Source organism: Misgurnus anguillicaudatus, chromosome 13, assembly GCF_027580225.2.
Source record: "Misgurnus anguillicaudatus chromosome 13, ASM2758022v2, whole genome shotgun sequence".
In the NCBI taxonomy this organism is placed as follows: Eukaryota; Metazoa; Chordata; class Actinopteri; order Cypriniformes; family Cobitidae; genus Misgurnus; species Misgurnus anguillicaudatus.
The window spans coordinates 6063397-6082503 of NC_073349.2; the positions used below are offsets into that span (position 1 = coordinate 6063397).

The 19107-nt window shown below is 37.6% G+C and overlaps 1 protein-coding gene across 3 annotated transcripts in view; it reads right to left on the reverse strand.

Moving 5' to 3' along the window:
- Window positions 1-579: 579 nt before the first annotated feature.
- The window catches only part of bltp3a (bridge-like lipid transfer protein family member 3A), a 53993-nt gene continuing 35465 nt past the window's right edge, over window positions 580-19107 (reverse strand). The window contains exons 15-21 of one of the 3 annotated variants that reach the window (XM_055187609.2): window positions 18075-18259; window positions 17813-17958; window positions 12197-12353; window positions 9701-9975; window positions 8661-8769; window positions 5616-5680; window positions 580-1710 (exon numbers count right to left, since the gene is read on the reverse strand). In XM_055187609.2, the coding sequence (XP_055043584.2) occupies window positions 1600-1710; window positions 5616-5680; window positions 8661-8769; window positions 9701-9975; window positions 12197-12353; window positions 17813-17958; window positions 18075-18259 (1048 nt within the window). In that variant the 3' untranslated portion in view covers window positions 580-1599. Of the gene's footprint in view, window positions 1711-5615; window positions 5681-8660; window positions 8770-9700; window positions 9976-12196; window positions 12354-17812; window positions 17959-18055; window positions 18260-19107 lie in introns of those variants that run through there. The other 2 variants (XR_008639523.2, XR_008639522.2) reach the window with 2 other exon arrangements.

A 19107-nucleotide genomic window follows, 5' to 3' on the forward strand; every position in this document is an offset into this window, starting at 1 on the left:
GAATAATGTTCATGAAACATGTTCAAGCATCCAAAATTATAGCTATGTTAATAACGTTTGTAAGAAACAAAACCATTTGTAAATCAATTAAAGGAACAGTCTACTCATCTTCAATACTAAAATATGCTATTACCCCAACCAAGAATCGTTGATACATCCCTCTATCATCTGTGTGCGTGCACGTAAGCGCTGGAGCGCGCTGCGACACTTCGATAGCATTTAGCTTAGCCCTATTCATTCAATCGTACCATTTAGAGATAAAGTTAGAAGTAACCGAACACATCAACGTTTTTCCTGTTTGGGACGGGTAGTTGTGCGAGCAAGTTTGGTGGTAGAGGGTGAAGCGTGGCGCTTTTCTGAGCGGATTTGGAGGAGGAGCTATATTTTGTGGCGTGGTGGTACTTTTGGGAGTACTTCGACTCGCCTGAAAAGTCTGCTCCCCTTCTCACTCTCATAATGGGAGAGGGAGAGTGTTACTGCGCCGAGTCCAAGTACTCCCAAAAGTGCTATTACGCCATAAAATATAGTTCCTCTTTTGGATCCGCTTAGAGAAGCGCTACGTTTTGTTTTGTACCACCAAACTTGCTCGCACAACCACTCGTCCTAAACAGGAAAAACGTTGATGTGCTTGGTCACCCCCAACTCCACCTCCAAATGGCACCATTGAATGAACGGGGCCAAGCCAAACGCCACCGAAGCGTCGCAGCGCGCTCCAGCGCCCACGCGCACGCACACAGACGACAGAGGGATGCACCAACAACTCCCAGCCAAGGCAACAACATACTCCAATATTGAAAATGAGTAGACTATTCCTTTAAGATTTAAGCGAGATAAGCTTGCCTGTGACAAGATGGCCGCCGGTGATGACTTTAGCATTTAGCATTTCCTTTCACAAACGTATTGTTGTGCTGTTCAATGCCATTACAAAGCCAGGAAGAGCCAAGATATTATTTAATAAATGTTACTGTAAATGTGTTCGGCTGAATAAAGAAAGTCATATACGATGGCATTAAGGTAAATAAAAGAAAAAATGTTGAACTCTTTCAAATTTTAGACTGAGGTATCACGAAAATAATAATTTTACTGTCAATGTGTTCATGACGTCAATTTTCATGACATCTGCACGCGTATGACGTATTGAAATGCTGTCGAGGTAGGCGGCTCACATATAAAAAAAATATTATCTATCAGTTCAGCCGTGGTACCACACAGTTTCTAGGACACATCTGTAGTACCTATTAACGTTATACGGCCCTGTGGTGAAACTAGCAACAAACAATCATGTGCGAGAACTATGCTGAACAAAGGTGGGGAAATAGTGAAGGAGGGAGAGGTTTTTGGCAGTGAAAGAGTCTCTGTAATCAATCTTAGCACGGATGTAGTTCAGTCACAAACAGAGAAATGTCACTGTAAAGGAAGACTCGTAAAGAATAGTCACAGATAAACTAGAGATGATATCTGATCTTACACTCAGACATTATTGAAATTACAGAAAGGGACGGAGGAGAATTTTGAGCCAATGAAGGTAAAGAAACCTCTTATGGTTCATCTAGAAAACATCTGGTGCCTTGCTTGGATTGAGGTCTGGTTATTTCTTCATCATAAGGTGAAAGAGGGGTTGTGTTTCCTGATTTCCTGTAGCAGGCGCTCTCGGTCAGAGAGAGCGTTCTGGAGAGCAGACTGGACATCAGCGAGTTTGGACTCCAGAGACTGCAGCAACATAAAAAGCGCAAATATTATCAAATCTGTGTGATCAGATATTAAATAACATTATTTCTTTATTTATAACATGTGTACAGCTTAATTAAGCAGGTGATGACATAAGCAATATTTGAATAAATAATACACCCGGCAAGCTTCATAGCTTAAATGTCCTCCTCATTTAAAAAAAAAGAGGTTCAGTTTATTTTTAATGAATATCCAAGTCGCATTAATGCTGATTTACGTGTTGTGTCAGCATTGCTTGTTTTGAGAAAAATTCGCAATACGAAGCTGGCTTTACCTAAAAACTGAACGCTGATAATACTATATCAGGATATGGGATAGATACAGTGAGGAAAATAAGTATTTGAACACCCTGCTATTTTGCAAGTTCTCCCACTTAGAAATCATGGAGGGGTCTGAAATTGTCATCGTAGGTGCATGTCCACTGTGAGAGACATAATCTAAAAAAAATCCAGAAATCACAATGTATGATTTTTTAACTATTTATTTGTATGATACAGCTGCAAATAAGTATTTGAACACCTGAGAAAGTCAATGTTAATATTTGGTACAGTAGCCTTTGTTTGCAATTACAAAGGTCAAACGTTACCTGTAGTTTTTCACCAGGGTCTGGAGACTGGCTAGGCCAACGGCAGAACCTTGATATGCTTCTTACAGAGCCACTCCTTGGTTGTCCTGGCTGTGTGCTTTGGGTCATTGTCATGTTGGAAGACCCAGCCTCGACCCATCTTCAATGCTCTAACTGAGGGAAGGAGGTTGTTCCCCAAAATCTCACAATACACGACCCCGGTCATCCTATCCTTAATACAGTGCAGTCGCCCTGTCCCATGTGCAGAAAAACACCCCCATAGCATGATGCTACCACCCCATGCTTCACAGTAGGGATGGTGTTCTTGGGATGGTACTCATCATTCTTCCTCCAAACACGTTTAGTGGAATTATGACCAAAAAGTTCTATTTTGGTCTCATCTGACCACATGACTTTCTCCCATGACTCCTCTGGATCATCGGAATGGTCATTGGCAAACTTAAGACGGGCCTGGACATGTGCTGGTTTAAGCAGGGGAACCTTCCAAGCCATGCATGATTTCAAACCATGACGTTTTATTACCAACAGTAACCTTGAAAATGGTGGTCCCAGTTCTTTTCAGGTCATTGACCAGCTCCTCCCGTGTAGTTCTGGGCTGATTTCTGACCTTTCTTAGGATCATTGAAACCCCACGAGGTGAGATCTTGCATGGAGCCCCAGTCCGAGGGAGATTGACAGTCATGTTTAGCTGCTTCCATTTTCCATTTTGTAATGATTGCTCCAACATTGGACCTTTTTTCACCAAGCTGCTTGGCCATGTCCCCGTAGCCCTTTTTCAGCCTTGTGGAGGTTTACAATTTTGTTTCTAATGTCTTAGGACAGCTCTTTGGTCTTGGCCATGTTAGTAGTTGAATTCTTACTGATTGTATGGGGTGGACAGGTGTCTTTATGCAGCTAACAACCTCAAACTAATTTAGGATAATAAATGGAGTGGAGGCAGACATTTTAAAGGCAGACTAACAGATCTTTGAGGGTGAGAATTCTTGTTGATAGACAGGTGTTCAAATACTTATTTGCAGCTGTATCATACAAATAAATAGTTAAAAAAATCATATTTGTCTCTCACAGTGGACATGCACCTACGATGACAATTTCAGACCCCTCCATGATTTCTAAGTGGGAGAACTTGCAAAATAGCAAGGTGTTCAAATACTTATTTTCCTCACTGTATATACCAGTGTTCTTCACTCCCAATCCTGGACAGCCGGTGCCCTGCAGAGTTTACCTACAACCTTAAACAAACACACCTACCTGTGATTTTCTAGTGATCATGAAGACATTGATTAGCTTGCAGGTGTGTTTGATTAAGGTTGGAGCTAAACTCTGCAGGGCACCGGCTCTCCAGGATTGGGAGTGAAGAACACTGGTATACAGTATGGTACAAGCTGGTATAGTGTCGAGTCGATAATCTAATGCTAAAAGTAGATGGCAGTACTTGAGTATTTGAGGTGCAGAGCTCTTGTTTACATTTTTTTTAATGATGAATAAGTAAATGTGCTTAAAGGGACAATCAAACTTTTCTTAGAAAATATTCTCATTTTGCAGCTTCCCTAGAGTTTTGAAATCCATTCAGCCAATCTCAGGGTCTGGCGCTACCGCTTTTAGAATAGCTTAGCAGCATAATCCATTGAATCTGATTAGACCATTTAGCATCGCACTCAAAAATAACCAAAGAGTTTGGATATTTTTCCTATTTAAAACTGGACACTTCTGTAGTTACATCGTGTACTAAGACAGACGGAAAATTTAAAGTTGCGATTTTCTAGGCCGATATGGAACTATACTCTCATTCTGGCATAATAATCAAGGACTTTGCTGCCGTAACATGGGTGCAGGAGGCGCAATGATATTTCGCAGCAGCCGAAAATAGTCCCCTTAGTACAGGGGTCTCCAACCTTTTTTGATTGGAGAGCTACTTTCTAAAAAATAAAAGTGGTCGAGAGCTACTTCACGTAATAGCTAAATTTGTGAGTTAATAGACACTTGTCTATTATCTTACTGTGATTTGAACTCTTTCCCCGCCAGCATTTTTTTAAAAAGTTGCCAGCCAGTGCCAGCATTTTTTTTATTTTTCACAAAATTTTATTACCATCCAGAAAATGCTTTTCTTTAAACATAAACATACGATACATCAAATGAAAGAACAGATCCTTTTAAACAACAACAACAAAATAACTTTCATGTTGTCTTTATTTATACTTTTTTATCACCTCTTAGATATGGGTAGGATTCTTCCAAAATTACCACATTTTGAATAAAAAATTCAATTATTAAAGATCAGATTTAGAAAGACAATCCAAACATAAAGTATGTACTGCTTTTGGAATCATAATAGGGATGTGCATGTATGTCTCGTATGGCTCTCTGGTATCTCTTGACATTTGATGTTTATGAGATGACAACCCATTGAACTTGTGACGACGACTTTTTTGTTTTATCAAAAATGAATCCGAAAATCACGGCAACCTTTTTAACCATAGTGCCTCGACTCGAGGTGTGTTCGCCGTTGCGCGGATCGTCCGGTTGCCGCGGCGCGGGCTTCTTAGCGTTGCGGGGATCGTCCGGTTGTCACGTCAAGGGGTTCACAGCGTAGCGCGGATCGTCCGGTTACCGCGGCATGTGCTTCACAGCGTTGCGCTGATCGTCTGGTTGCCGCGCCGCGGGCGCGTGGACTTATCTGTTTGTTTTTGAATCATACAAGTTAAATTACTGATGTCATATGATACGGCGGTCTACACAGCTCAACGCGACATCAAACACGCACCCAGTCTTTACTACCACAGGCGCTTGTAAAACTAACCAGACATCCAAATGCGCCATAACCACAGAAAATAAATAAATAAATAAACCCACGAGATAAACCCACGAGCGAGCTACCTGCAATTAAGACACGAGCTACCAGTAGCTCGCGAGCGACGCGTTGGAGACCCCTGCCTTAGTAACTTTCAATAGCAGGGGACTATTTTCTGGCACTGCGTAATATCATCAACAGTAAGGTGCGTGTCTACTAAACGACATTGTCGCCTGGGTTGCGTATGTGTTGGGCAGATCTGTCAAAAGAAGGTCCAAACTCTATTGGGGTATGGGCGTGTTTGTTTAGGGGATTTCAAATGTCAACATTGGCTTTCAGAGATCATGGACACTGCCTTTAACTCTAGGGAAGCTGGAAAATTTGTATATTTTCAAAAAAAGTGGATTGTCCCTTTAAAAAGAGAGTAATGTATGTGTGAAAACAAATAGAATAAAAATAAAAAATATAAAATATGTGTATACCCAACTGTATACATTTTTTGTGCCTTACCTTGTTTTTCTCATGAACTTTAGAACAGGATTGGTCAGCCATCCCTGACTGGCTCCGAGCAGCAGCTTGTGTGAAAGAAAAAAAAAGAAAGGGTAAGGTCAAAAAATTAATGTAATCTGAGCTGCCGTAACCCAGAGATGTAGTCACGTTAATAGAAGTATAAAGTAAAACCATCAAGTCATTAATAGAAATTGAATCATGACTCTTTCATGAAGTTTAGAGTTCCTAAACACTTAGCAGTCTTTTTCTTTTCACATAACAAAATAATTAACTTAAATCTCCTTACTCGTTTACATATGTGCAGTATGTGTGTACAGGGAGTGCAGAATTATTAGGCAAGTTGTATTTTTGAGGATTACTTTTGTTATTGTACAACTACGGTGCTCTTGGTAAATTCAAAATGTTAACAAACCCTCAAACTTGAACATTTAAGTAGTAAAAGTGAAATTTTGGCTTTCTTAAGAGAATATTTCTATGTACATCATTATTAGGCAACCATCAGTGTGCAGAACTACCAGGCAACTAAATAAAAAACAAAGATTTTACCATCTCACTTGTTTTTTTTTCAACTGTTAAAGTGAGAATAATAAACAAACTCTACATTTACAAAAAAAAAAATAATAAAACAATAAAAAATATATATAGACTCAGTGACCAATATAGCCACCCTTCTTTTCGATAACAGTCACAAGCCTTCCATTCAGGGATTCAGTCAGTTTCTTGATCTGGTCTGAACCAACATTTTGTGCAGCCACAACCACAGCCTCCCAGACACTGTTCAGAGAGGTGTACGGTTTACCTTCACTGTAAATGTCCTGTTTAAGAAGGGATCAAAAGGTCTCAATAGGGTTTAAGTCAGGTGAAGAAGGGGGCCATGTCATTAGTTTTTCACCTTAAAGGCCTTTACTGGCCAGCCACTCAGTTGAGTACTTTGATGCATGTGCTGAAGCGTTGTCTTGCATAAAAAAGTCTTATTGAAAGATGCAGATTTTTTCCTGTACCACTGCTTGAAGAAAGTGTCTTCTAAAAATTGGCAGTAGGTCTGAGAGTTGTTTTTTATTTCCATTTTCAACCAAAAAAGGTCCAACAAGCGCATCTTTAATAAAACCTGTCTGTTCCTGCCTGCCGGTATTGTAGAAGACACTTTCTTCAAGCAGTGGTACAGGAAAAAGTTTGCATCTTTCAAGAAGACTGATTATTTTGTAAGACAACGCTCCATCACATGCATCAAAGTACTCCACTGCATGACAGGCCAGTAAAGGCCTTAGAGATGAAAAACTAATCCATGGCCCCCTTCTTCACCTGACTTAAACCCTATTGAGAACTTTTGATTCCTTCTTAAGCAGGACATTTACAGTGAAGGTAAACAGTACACCTCTCTGAACAGTGTCTGGGAGGCTGTGGTTGCGTCTGCACAAAATGTTGGTTCAGAACAGATCAAGAAACTGACTGAATCCGTGAATGGAAGGCTTGTGAATGTTATCGAAAAGAAGGGTGGCTACATTGGTCACTGAGTCTATATATTTTTTATTTTTTATTGTTTTATTAATTTTTTTTGTAAATGTAGAGTTTGTTTATTATTCTCACTTTAACAGTTGAAAAAAACACAAGTGAGATGGTAAAATCTTTGTTTTTCATTTAGTTGCCTAATAATTCTGCACACTAATAGTTGCCTAATAATGATGTACATAGAAATATTCTCTTAATAAAGCCAAAATTTCACTTTTATTACTTAAATGTTCAGGTTTAAGGGTTTGTTAACATTTTGAATTGACCAAGAGCACTGTAGTTGTAAAATAACAAAAGTAATCCTCAAAAATACAACTTGCCTAATAATTCTGCACTCCCTGTATATATGTATGTGTATGTGTCTATGTATGTATATGTTTATGTATATGTGTGTGTTTGTGTATATGCATATATATGTGTGTGTGTGTGTGTGTGTGTGTGTGTGTGTATATATATATCCCAAGGGTTTTTTCCTCCTAGGACTTTTTCCCCGGCTAAAAGTCCGGGTTTTTTTTCTCCTAGGGGGTTTTTCAACCCGGGGAGGCAGCCTTCTTGGGCTTAACTTAGCACCCTCTTCTATACGTTACATTACTAATACGCTCGCTTATAATGTTGATTCATAGCCACAGCAAATTCTGCTGCTTATGCTATCTGTCGAATTTTCTGTGTCTTTCCCTGCTTCTATTAATGTGAAGCTGCTTTGAAACAATTTCAAATTGTGAAAAGCGCTATATAAATAAAATGGAATTAACTTAAATTAATATTTTATATATTTAGTCACTACATTTAAAATTAAGCTATTTACCTCTTCCCATTTCAATTCTACTTACTTAAATTCATTTGTAACCCGTGCTGGCAAATTGAGTCGGAATGAGTTATTAAAAAATGAGTTATTTAGATTTTGACATTCTCTATTTAAACTTCAAAAGCGATGCATGATTAGTTTGAATCTGACAAAAAAAAGACAGAAGTTGATAGGGTCTGCAAAGTCAATTTTGAGAAAAAAACGATTTAAAGAATTTGAAGGTTCAAAAACAAAATCACTGCATCCATACCTTAAAATCACTGGTAAAATGAATAGATTTAGCACACACACAGTCAAAAACAATATCTATAGGAAAAATATATGTAACAATATGTTAATATATATATAACTTTTTTCTTTCTTTTATTGTTTGATTGACATTGATTTGCCCGAGCCTTATTTAAAGCGAAACCAAAATGTCACACGCATCGCATGTAAATGGACACGCATCTTTTTATTAGATTAAGCATTAAGGATGGTACAGCTGTCAGAAAACGAATAACAATAAAGATCATTTTAGATGTTTAATGACTATTTAGAGCATTGAGATCACTAGACGAGGGTTTAATGTACTTATTTTTACGACCAAAATCGACATTTCTTTTGCCTCTAGCTCAAAATTAGACTGTGCGGATTTTGCCAGCACGGGTCACATATTTGAATGACAAAACATCTCCTTTACTACGTCATTTCAAATGAACATTCAAATTCAGGCGTCAGGTAGGACTTACGTCGTAATCTGAGAATTCCATCATCTAAACGCTCCAACACAATTCCATCCAGAGAGAAGAGTACGGGAACTGGCTGAGGCGCAGTCGGGTAAACACGAGGACCATCATCCTGACAGAAGAAAAGTTAAAATATTCAAACACAACTTGCATTGTGCGTTTTTTATATGGTGTATGCAAGTAGGGATGGGATGGTATGAAAATTTCATATTATGATTATAGTGACCAAAGTTATCACGGTTATCAATATTATCATGGTTTTGTTAAAATTAGATTGAAATGTTCAAAAAGAACTGACACACACGCATTAAATTTTTGTTTTTATTTAATTTAATATTTCATGTCCCTGAAATTATTTCTGTGGTAAAAAATAAATAAATATGTCTAATAAGTTTACCATGAATTAATAAAATACATTATCCCTTAAATGCCTTCTTGTGCAAAAAACTATGTTGCATGTGCGCGCCTGCGTCAAACTGATTCTGGCTGGACAGGATTTACAGCGAGTTTTCAAAATGACTGTAATCAAACACCGTTGTAATGATAATTAAATTCAAACAATAATACTAACCATCAGGACATTTTATCGTGTTTAATCGTGAAACCGTTAATCATCCTATTCCCTATATGCAAGTAAGGAATAATTGACAACGGGCTGTTGAATTATTCGAAAATAATGGACACCCAAGGTTGTAATGCAACACGACGCAAAGCGGGTGAGCATTATTTTCAAATAATTCAATGGATTGAAGTCAATTATTCCTCTTATACCACGGTTACCACAAATTTTGCTCTGGTGCCTATTTTTTAGACATTTGACAGGTTAGGTGTGCGTTTTACAGAAAAACCCATAAAAACATTTCAACCAATCAGAGTAAAGCATTCGACACCCCCATGGTATAAGCTGTTATAGACACAAGGCTAAAGTCAATGACAGTCATGCTGATATAAAGTCTAATAAGCATCTTGCATTTGTGATATTGCTTTCCTAAATACATTTATTGACTTTTTATTACTCGCATAAGGCAGTGTCTCATTCTTACCTTTAGTGTAATAGCAGTTTCTTGCAGCCATAATCTCATTGGCTGTATGTCTGCCTTAAGCTCATCCTCCAGGAAGGGACCCAACGTGTTTAATGTAGAAGCCAAGAGCTCTGCTCGGCATCCCGTCAAACACATCTCTATAAACCCAACGCTCTCTGATAGAGGGGAATGTCTGCTCGCGCAAGGCCCCATTTCCAATCTGAGAGCCGCCGCTGGGGGGCAGGAAAGAGCTCGGGGGCCCGGAGACAGCGGAGCGCTTGGAGAGGTAGAACCAGCTATGAGAGATTGAAAAAATAAAGAAGAAATTTTTTAAAGAAAGTTATTTGATAAAGCTGGCAGCTGAAATGATTTATGCCAACAAATAATATGCTCAGCATACGTTTAGATTCAGATACCATATGAACAGACATAACATGAGGGACAAATGTGTGTGGTGATTGCTGTGATGGATTTGAGATGCAGATTGTATCCTGTGAGTCATAAATAATTGGATCAGATGGTTGGAGAGCTAAGCCAGTTCCATCCTCGTAAACACTTTATCTGCAGTTTGTAAACAAAATAGGGCTGTCACTTTTCGTTCGAAAATCGATTGCACAATCGATTGGACCAACCAAAAAACGTTTCGAAAACGAAAATAGGCAATCGATTTTAACCAAATATGTACACACTTAATTTTAAAATAATTAAACAGTTAAAATATAGATGTAACAAAACTCACAAACAAGCAGAAAAAGAAAATAAAGAATCCCGAAAGTGCAGTAGGTGTGCGAAAGCTAGACAGAAAAAACCCAACAATTTTACGCCCCTATAGTTTCACGCTTTCAATCGCTGCATCTAGTGTTTTGCAAAGAAAATGGAGGACAACGTCAATAAACCTGTGCAACACGAGACAGCGTCGAAATTGTGACCTTACAGGTAGGGCTGTCACTTTTCGTTCGAAAATCGATTGCACAATCGATTGGACCAACCAAAAAACGTTTCGAAAACGAAAATAGGCAATCGATTTTAACCAAATATGTACACTATTAATTTTAAAATAATTAAACAGTTAAAATATAGATGTAACAAAACTCACAAACAAGCAGAAAAAGAAAATAAAGAATCTCGAAAGTGCAGTAGGTGTGCGAAAGCTAGACAGAAAAAACCCAACAATTTTACGCCCCTATAGTTTCACGCTTTCAATCGCTGCATCTAGTGTTTTGCAAAGAAAATGGAGGACAACGTCAATAAACCTGTGCAACACGAGACAGCGTCGAAATTGTGACCTTACAGGAGATGATGAGTTATGACAAGGAGCCACCCTTGCGAGCTGACAGCGACCCGCTTTTGAGATGGAAGATTGGCAGTACGAAATACGCAGCTGGCAACGAAGTACCCGAGTTTCCCTGGGACATCAGTGCGGTCGGAGTACGTCTTCTCAACAGATGGACATATAGTGAATGAAAAGCGCTCTGCTCTTGACCCCTTAAATGTTGATCGACTTGTTTTCCTGACCAATAATTTGTAATGGCCCTAGTCTTTTTGCGCATTTCATTATGCCTGCCTAGTGCCGCCTAAGTGTCGGTTACGTTTAATAAAAAAATACACAGCATGTTCTCAACTTCAAGTAAGTCTATTTAAAGTTTCATTTTTGAACAGTTGTTTGAAATGGATCGAATCATTATTTAAAATAATTTTTGAATTGCCTAAATCATAAAAGCAGCCGGTTGAACTTGCAGTAATGTTTTTCATTTATGGCAGCAGTCCACTCTTTTAGAGAATGTTGCACTACTGTTGCTGTTTTTTATTCTGCACGAAACTTAATGACAATGAATAAGAAATATTGCTGACTTGTGCGTTTCAGGCGCTCTCTTTGCATTTGTCTGTTATTTGGCGTTAAATGGAAACGTATTTTTTAGACATGGAAAATCGATTTTACAATCGATTCAATGAACACTTATATATTAAAAATCGAAAATGATTTTTTCACAAAAGTGACAGCCCTAAAACAAAACAGTCAATTTCTATTTGTATTTGTATTATTATATTTATATAACCCCGCTTCTTTGCAACAGAAGCTTTGCCAGAAATGTAAACTGAGGTCAGACGTAAGCTTCCCAAACACCAAGCATGTTGTGCGGCTGCGTATTCAGGGAGGAAAACCTTGCTTTTAAATTTTGTTTTCATTACATGCTGTTTTAATAAAACGAGGCTTTGACTTGCAGGTAAACATTTATTCCACTTTGTAGCAAATACAGAGATATTTTTTGTTTTTTTTTGCCATTTATCCAAAAATTACCGAGATATGAATTTGGGTCAGTATTGCCCAGCCCTGCTGTGTATCTTATTTTCCATTTCCATTTATGCATTTGGCAGAAAGTTTTATCCAAAGCGAACCCTACTTTTACCCCTTCAAACCCTACCACCCTAAATAACACATTTTCCTGGGAGCGTCATGAAACGAGTAGTAAAACTGATGGGTGTGATTTAAACAAGGTAAACATTAAATGTTCTTACCCTGCATCAGCATCTGTCCTGCCAGCAGCTCTGTGACTTTATGGTTGCCAAGTTGTTTAGGCATAAGTTCTCTGGCTTCCAGCGCCACTATGGTGTCTTCTCCACGCTTCTCTGCCAGGCAACCCATTCGGCTCAGACACAGAACTAACACAGAATACTGAAAACAACACCAGAACCTTAATCAAAGATCAGAAGTTGTACAAACTGTTAAAGGAATAGCTCATCCCAAAATGAAAATTAGCCCATAATTTACTCACCTTAAAGGAAAACACCACAGTTTTTCAATATGTTCTTACCTCAAATTAGACAAATTAATACATAGCTATCTTTTTAAATGCTTGCACTTTTAATTTTTGTACAGCACCTCGTGCATGTGTTAGCATTTAGCCTAGCCCCATTCATTCCTAATTCATATCTAAGTTGAAGTAAAAACATAGTAAAATATTGAAAAACAGTGGTGTTTTCCTTTAACAACATTCTAGATGTATATAACTTTCCTTAGCTGAACACATTTAGATTTATATTAAATGATGTCCCGGCTCTTCCTAACCTTGTTATGGCACTGAAAAGTGGTCTTTTTGTTAAAACCCATCCATTATCTGAAAAAGGAATCCATACGACTCCAGTGGGCTAATATTTGAAGAGTTTGGTTCCAAAACGCAATAAATCCATTTTGCCTAATTTGGATAAAAATGTGTTTTCTATACCAAGAAAGTGACAAGATAAAAAACACTATTTTCTGTTACAAACTTTCACGTAGCATCTTTAGGTTATAATAACATTAAAAATTCTAATCTATAATTTATTTTCAAAGATTTATTATAAAAACGGATTCTTATTTCTACGTTTTTTTAAATAAATCTATAAATCTATTGAATCAATATATAAATGTGCATTAATCTTTGCCATGTTATATTCATTTAGTTGACTAGTGGTATCCACTGATTAAAAAAATACATTAATGGCATTAATCAAAACATTTACTTTTATTGTCATATTAAGAACACTGTCATTGCTGCTGTCATCCTTGGGACGTCGTCGCTGAACTTTTTTGACAGCGATCAGCTGTAAAATGTTTTGGTTCTGCTCGATTTTCGTTGACTTTGAGTAAAATAATGTAAAGTTTTTTATAAGATCCCCTGGGGTCAATGTGTTAGTATGACAGAAGCTTTATGCTGTCGGGAGAACAAGCAACAGCCGACATTTTTCCGTCTCCCGAGTGCCTCTCGTGTAAATTATTTGATTTTGTTGGCTTACGTTTCTTCCCCGCCACAGAAAACCATCACAGGTTTATCAATGCCATCAAAGTATTATTTTGTTTTTGTTTGTTTGTTGATCATGAAGTAGATGAGAAAAACTGGGATTGCGTTGACATTAATGTTTACAATGTGTGAAATGGTGCATTGTGATTGGTTAATTGGATTTATTGCATTCTGCAGAGAAGGAGGACTGGTGTTTGTCGCGTTTTGGAGAAAAGGGAGAAAAGATGACAGAATAACACAGCGGATATCGGATTTTGCGTAAAATGGAAGAATTTACTTTTTAATACTGACCAGATACAATACTGATTTTGGCGGTAACTAATTTTTTTCAAATGCTGTTTATCGCGTTTCGGAACCAAACTCTTCATATACATCTTTTAAAGCAAAACAATACATTTGTGAAAGAAAACGTGTTTGATCTTATTTAGACATCAATGAGTGAAATGTGTAAAGTAAACAGTTTAGGGAAAAGTAGTTTAGGATGTATGGCTATTTAATTCCTGCATATCTGCATTTACAAGCATTTATGTTATTCTTAAGGTCTTTACACACCGGGACGTTTTTCGGGCGCGTTTATCGTCGACGTTTAACGTCTCGTGACTCAAGAACGAGCGCCAATGTGAGTGCGCACACCCACGCGAAAAGCGCGACGCGCAAAAGCGTCATTTTCAGAAAAACGCCTCGGACGCGTTTTTTTGGTTTGACGCGGCGCGTTAAAAGTTGGCCGACCAATGAGATTGGCGCTTTTGTTCACGTGCCTGGCGCTGCTGAAGTTCCAGTAAAACACGACTTGGTGGCGCTCAAGCACAAAATGGTCTTGCGGAGCACGTGGAACAGGTAAACACACAAAGAAGATGCATCGAGGCTGTGGAGGTTTATGAAGGTGTCGGAGTTCCTCACATCATCGACTGAATTTCGAAGGTAACATATATATATATTAGAACATTACAATACATAGCTGTGTGGGCCATATGATTAGATTAAACTTTGTTGTCATTACACAAGCACAAGACAACGAAATGCAGTTAAGGTCTAACCAGAAGTGCAAAAGCAGTATAAAAAGTGCAGGATATCAATAATAATTGCATAGGTGCAGGATTATGTAATACGATGTTAACACTTACTATGTATGGGTGGTACTATGAACATAAGAAATGTCCAAATGGATATGTACATAATAAACTAAACAGAACAGTAGTGAAATTAATATTTAAGTAGTGCATGAATGAATTTGTATTGTAGTCAGTTAAGAGTGCAATGGCTTAAGTTATTGTGAATAGTTATTCTAATATTGAGTAGCCTACACAGGGGTGCAAACGATGCAATTCAAGTAGTCCAGCAGTGCAAATGAACAGGGAGTATGAAATAGACAGTCCAGTAGTGTATTGAACAGACCAGTAGTGCAAATCTACATTATAACTGTGCAAGTAATAAAAAATGATTATTGGTGCATTACATTACGATATGTAATGCACTGACATTGAACACTTCATACCATGGCATGTTCCCTGTACACCGTGATATCACATGTTTTGTTGTTTGCACCATAGCCTAGTATTTCATTGTGTGTAACTGGAACCTGTTGTACACAAACATGGACAATTACACTGCTTCATGTTCAAAGAAAAATATTTGGTTATTATATTCATTGCTTCTTCCTAACCCCAAATAGCTTGGAGAAATCTAAAATGCAAGCCAAACCAAAGGTGGAGTTTTAGGAGGTTAATTTGTGTTCTGTGTTTAGGTAACATCTGCTGCATTTGTTCAGCCAGATAAAATACCATGAATCTAAATTACATTTGTAATCAAATATTGACCTCATGGATATCGTGGCATGGCCCTCAGTGTGAAAGATTGTTTCTGATGAAAACTAAATTTATCTTTACAGTGTTCACAGCAATATTTCTGCTAAAATGATGTGAGGAAAAGTGAGGAGGCCCCAGCAAGCACGTCTTCAGGATCATCCAGCACCAGCCGTGACAAGGTCCAATCTTAACAAAAGAAAACAGTCCGAGACGAACCTCTGGAGATGTACCTCTTATCAAAAGATGCTAAAGGGAAAAAATTGAAAGCGAAGCACAGAAGAGAGAAAGAAGATCACAGAAGGAGCGCTCTGCCAGTTTTGAGTCACACCTATAGATGTTTATTATATACCATTTTATTTAGTTATTTTTTTAATGTTTATACATTCAAGAAATACAGTTGAACATGTACATTTCATAGATATGTTTATTTGCACTACAGTTCACTTAGACTTCTATCATTGTGACTTGTTTGCTCTACAGCTCTGCCAGTTCTTGTTCACACAAATTAATGTTTATTATATACCATTTTACTTTATTTTAAGTGTTTATACATTTAAGAAATACATTTGAAAATGTCTAATTTCTAAATGTTGATTTGCACTACCGTTCAGTTGCACTACAGTCATTGTGACTTTTCTGGAGTGGACCAACATTTCTGAATCCTGTTTTATTTAATTTAAACTGTCATGTCTCTGATTGTTATTGCAAACTGCAGTTCATTCATAAAAATAAATGTTTGATTTAAAAAACTATTTGTAAATAACGTGACATTTTGGCACTATGCATATATTTGTACATCAGTATTGTTGACCTATTGTAATAACTACATACCTAATTATTGCATCATTATATTTATAGGCAACACTTACCAATTTGCAGGAGTATTAAAATTGTTGGGCACAACAAAAATGGTGGTTCCTTGTTCTACCCACCCAACCTCTATAAAACGAGTATATTGGTTAAAATGAGAACTTAAATCTTTAGCCAAATCACAAAATACAATACATTTGGCAGGAAATTTGAGAAAATTGTTAACAGAGAAAATGCTTGTAAAAGATTTGTTAAAAGTACACACATCGGATAACCCATTACCTTATATTTTGTGAAAGAGTTTTAATTTTGATATAACGTGTTCTATCAAAAATAGTTAGTTAATTTTATCTGGAGATGCTGATATATTAACTAATGATAAAAGAATCGAATCAAATAGATTTCATTTAAAAATGTATTCAAGTTCACGGAGATATTGTTTGTACAAAGATTATATATTCAAGAGCCATGTTTGTTTGTTTGCCCGTTAACCAAAAATCGTATATTTATGAATGGTGACTACACGCGAGTGGCTCTCTTCTTCTGTGTGACAAGTGAGTGTCAGAACAGACGCATAACGTCTCGCAGCGCCGCCCCGTGTACCGGCATATATCTGTTTTGTATTAGGCGCCATCTAGTGTCCAGGGAGTGAAATTGCACCTCACTCGGCTCAGCGCCAGTAAAAATCGTTTGGGTGTGAAAGCAGAAAAACGTGACGTTAAACGTCGACGATAAACGCGCACGAAAAACGTCCCGGTGTGTAAAGACCTTTAGTGATCACTTCTGATTGAAGCCAATCCTTTATTCTGATCTAACTTCTTTAATTTCTCTGACAAGTAAATATTGAGGTTTTTATACAATTAGTCAATTAATAAAAAATAACCGCTATTAAAGGCGGAGTCCATGATGTTTGAAAGCCAATGTTGATATTTGAAATCACCTAAACAAACACGCCCCTACCCCAATAGAATCTGGACCTTCTGTTGATAGACCCGCCCCACATTTACGCAACCCGGCATTTGATTTGATTTGATTGGCTATAAGTGTGTTTTGGTTGTCGGCCCGTCTCCTTTTCCAACGCGTTTTTCAAACATCGTGGACTCCGCCTTTAATTGATAATTAAAATAATTGTCAGTTGCAGCACTATTCTCGTGTGTCTTATGACGGCTTGTTTAACAATGCATATGACAACTAATCATGAGAACCAATGATCGTCTTACATACAGAAGTGGAGCTGGCGTACTGCCATTTTAGATCATAGAAATTTATTATTTCCCTTAAAAGACATGTTAACATGGATTCCTTTTCTGATAAAGGATGGGCTTTAAACATTCAGCAACTTTTTAGTGCCATAACAAGACTAGAAAGGACCAGGATATTTTTTAATACAACCCTGATTGTGTGCAACTGAAAGAAGAAATTTAAATACAAATAGGATGGCTAGAGAGTGAGTAAAAAATTGCCTAATTTTCATTTTTGGATAAACTATTCGTTGAATCCAAGACTATTCAATCCTTACCTCATTGATTCAAACAAAATTAGAATCAATAAAGCCTTTGTCTACCCCATGGATTTTATTCAGTGTCCATTAACAATGGCAGAATAAAAAATCATTTTAAAATTATTTTCTGTAGTTAATATTGACAAATTACATTTTCCAATAAAAAAACCTTGCAGTGGGTAAGTGAGACAAATCTTTAGCTCTCTAGAAAAGCAACAGTGGACTGGGTAACACTTACTGTATCTTGGACGATGTCTTCTGTGCTCTGGGAGAGTGAACTGCTAAGGTCTGCTGATGATCCACCTTCTGTTCCAGGTGCAGGACTAACACAGCTGCCAGAGTTGACAGCCATACCGTTCGGACGCAAAGACTCCACACCTGACTCTGAACAGAGAAGTAAGGCCTCTGGTCAACATAAACATCTAAATTATCAATACCTAAGCCAAAGCTTCATTATAAATACTATAAGAAGACCAATTACAAGTACAGTGCAGCTGTACCGGAGTCCATGAGGATGACAAAGTTTTCACTGATGTCACTGTCAATGGATAAGCCATCGTCTGCAAGGCTCCCTTCTAGAATGGCACTGTCATAGGAATTCTGGGATGGTGAATGTTTTATGGACTGTAGCCGCAGATTGCCCATGAAGGTGGGGCTAGAGTCTTCTGGCCGCAAGCTTTGCTCTCTATTGTATTAACACAACATGAGAATTAGGATTAAGTAAAAGACACCTACAGAAACAACACCACATCATTAACAGCAGGGTTGTGGACATTACTTTTTTTGCTATGTTAAATGTACTAATGGTAACAATTAACACATTTATGGTATCTGTGCCTCAGCTTCTGGTGTAGTTTCAAATACGACCCAATGTGCCTGCTAAAATAAAATAGACATATTTACAAGAATGGCCGCAAGCAGTCTTTTAGTTATGTCCTGTGTGCAATGCATGTAAGCTCATTTAAAGTTGGACATAATAGAGACACAGTTTCAAGGCTGCCCTGAAGGTAAATTCCTCCGACTGTGATAATTTCTCCTGAATATAGATAGCGAGAGATTCAGTCGAGATATTTTGTCCTCATGCTATCAATTGGCACTTACTATTATCTTTGTTTAAAGGAACAGTATGTAGGATTGTGGCCAAAACTGGTATTGCAATCACAAAACTTGTGGCTAAAACTGGTACTGCACTCACAACTGGTGGCCAATACACAAAATGACAACATAAACATCAGTTGAGGGCTGCAACTCCACTTTTTAAATGACAATATCCTGGCCAGACCACTGTTGTCAGTGATATAAGTATTTGAAATGAAAATGATTTCTTAATGTCTAGTGACATATCAGGGTCATTTTATGATTAATTGATATAAATTTCTTACATACTGTTCCTTTAATATTAACTAAGATTACAAGCACATGACGCAATGTTTTCCCGTGAAATTGGACTACATTTTTCATTTTTTGCCTCTGGTTGTTTTATCCACAGGTTAAGAAAATGTTTGGTTCTGGGCTAGAATCATTGGGATAGTT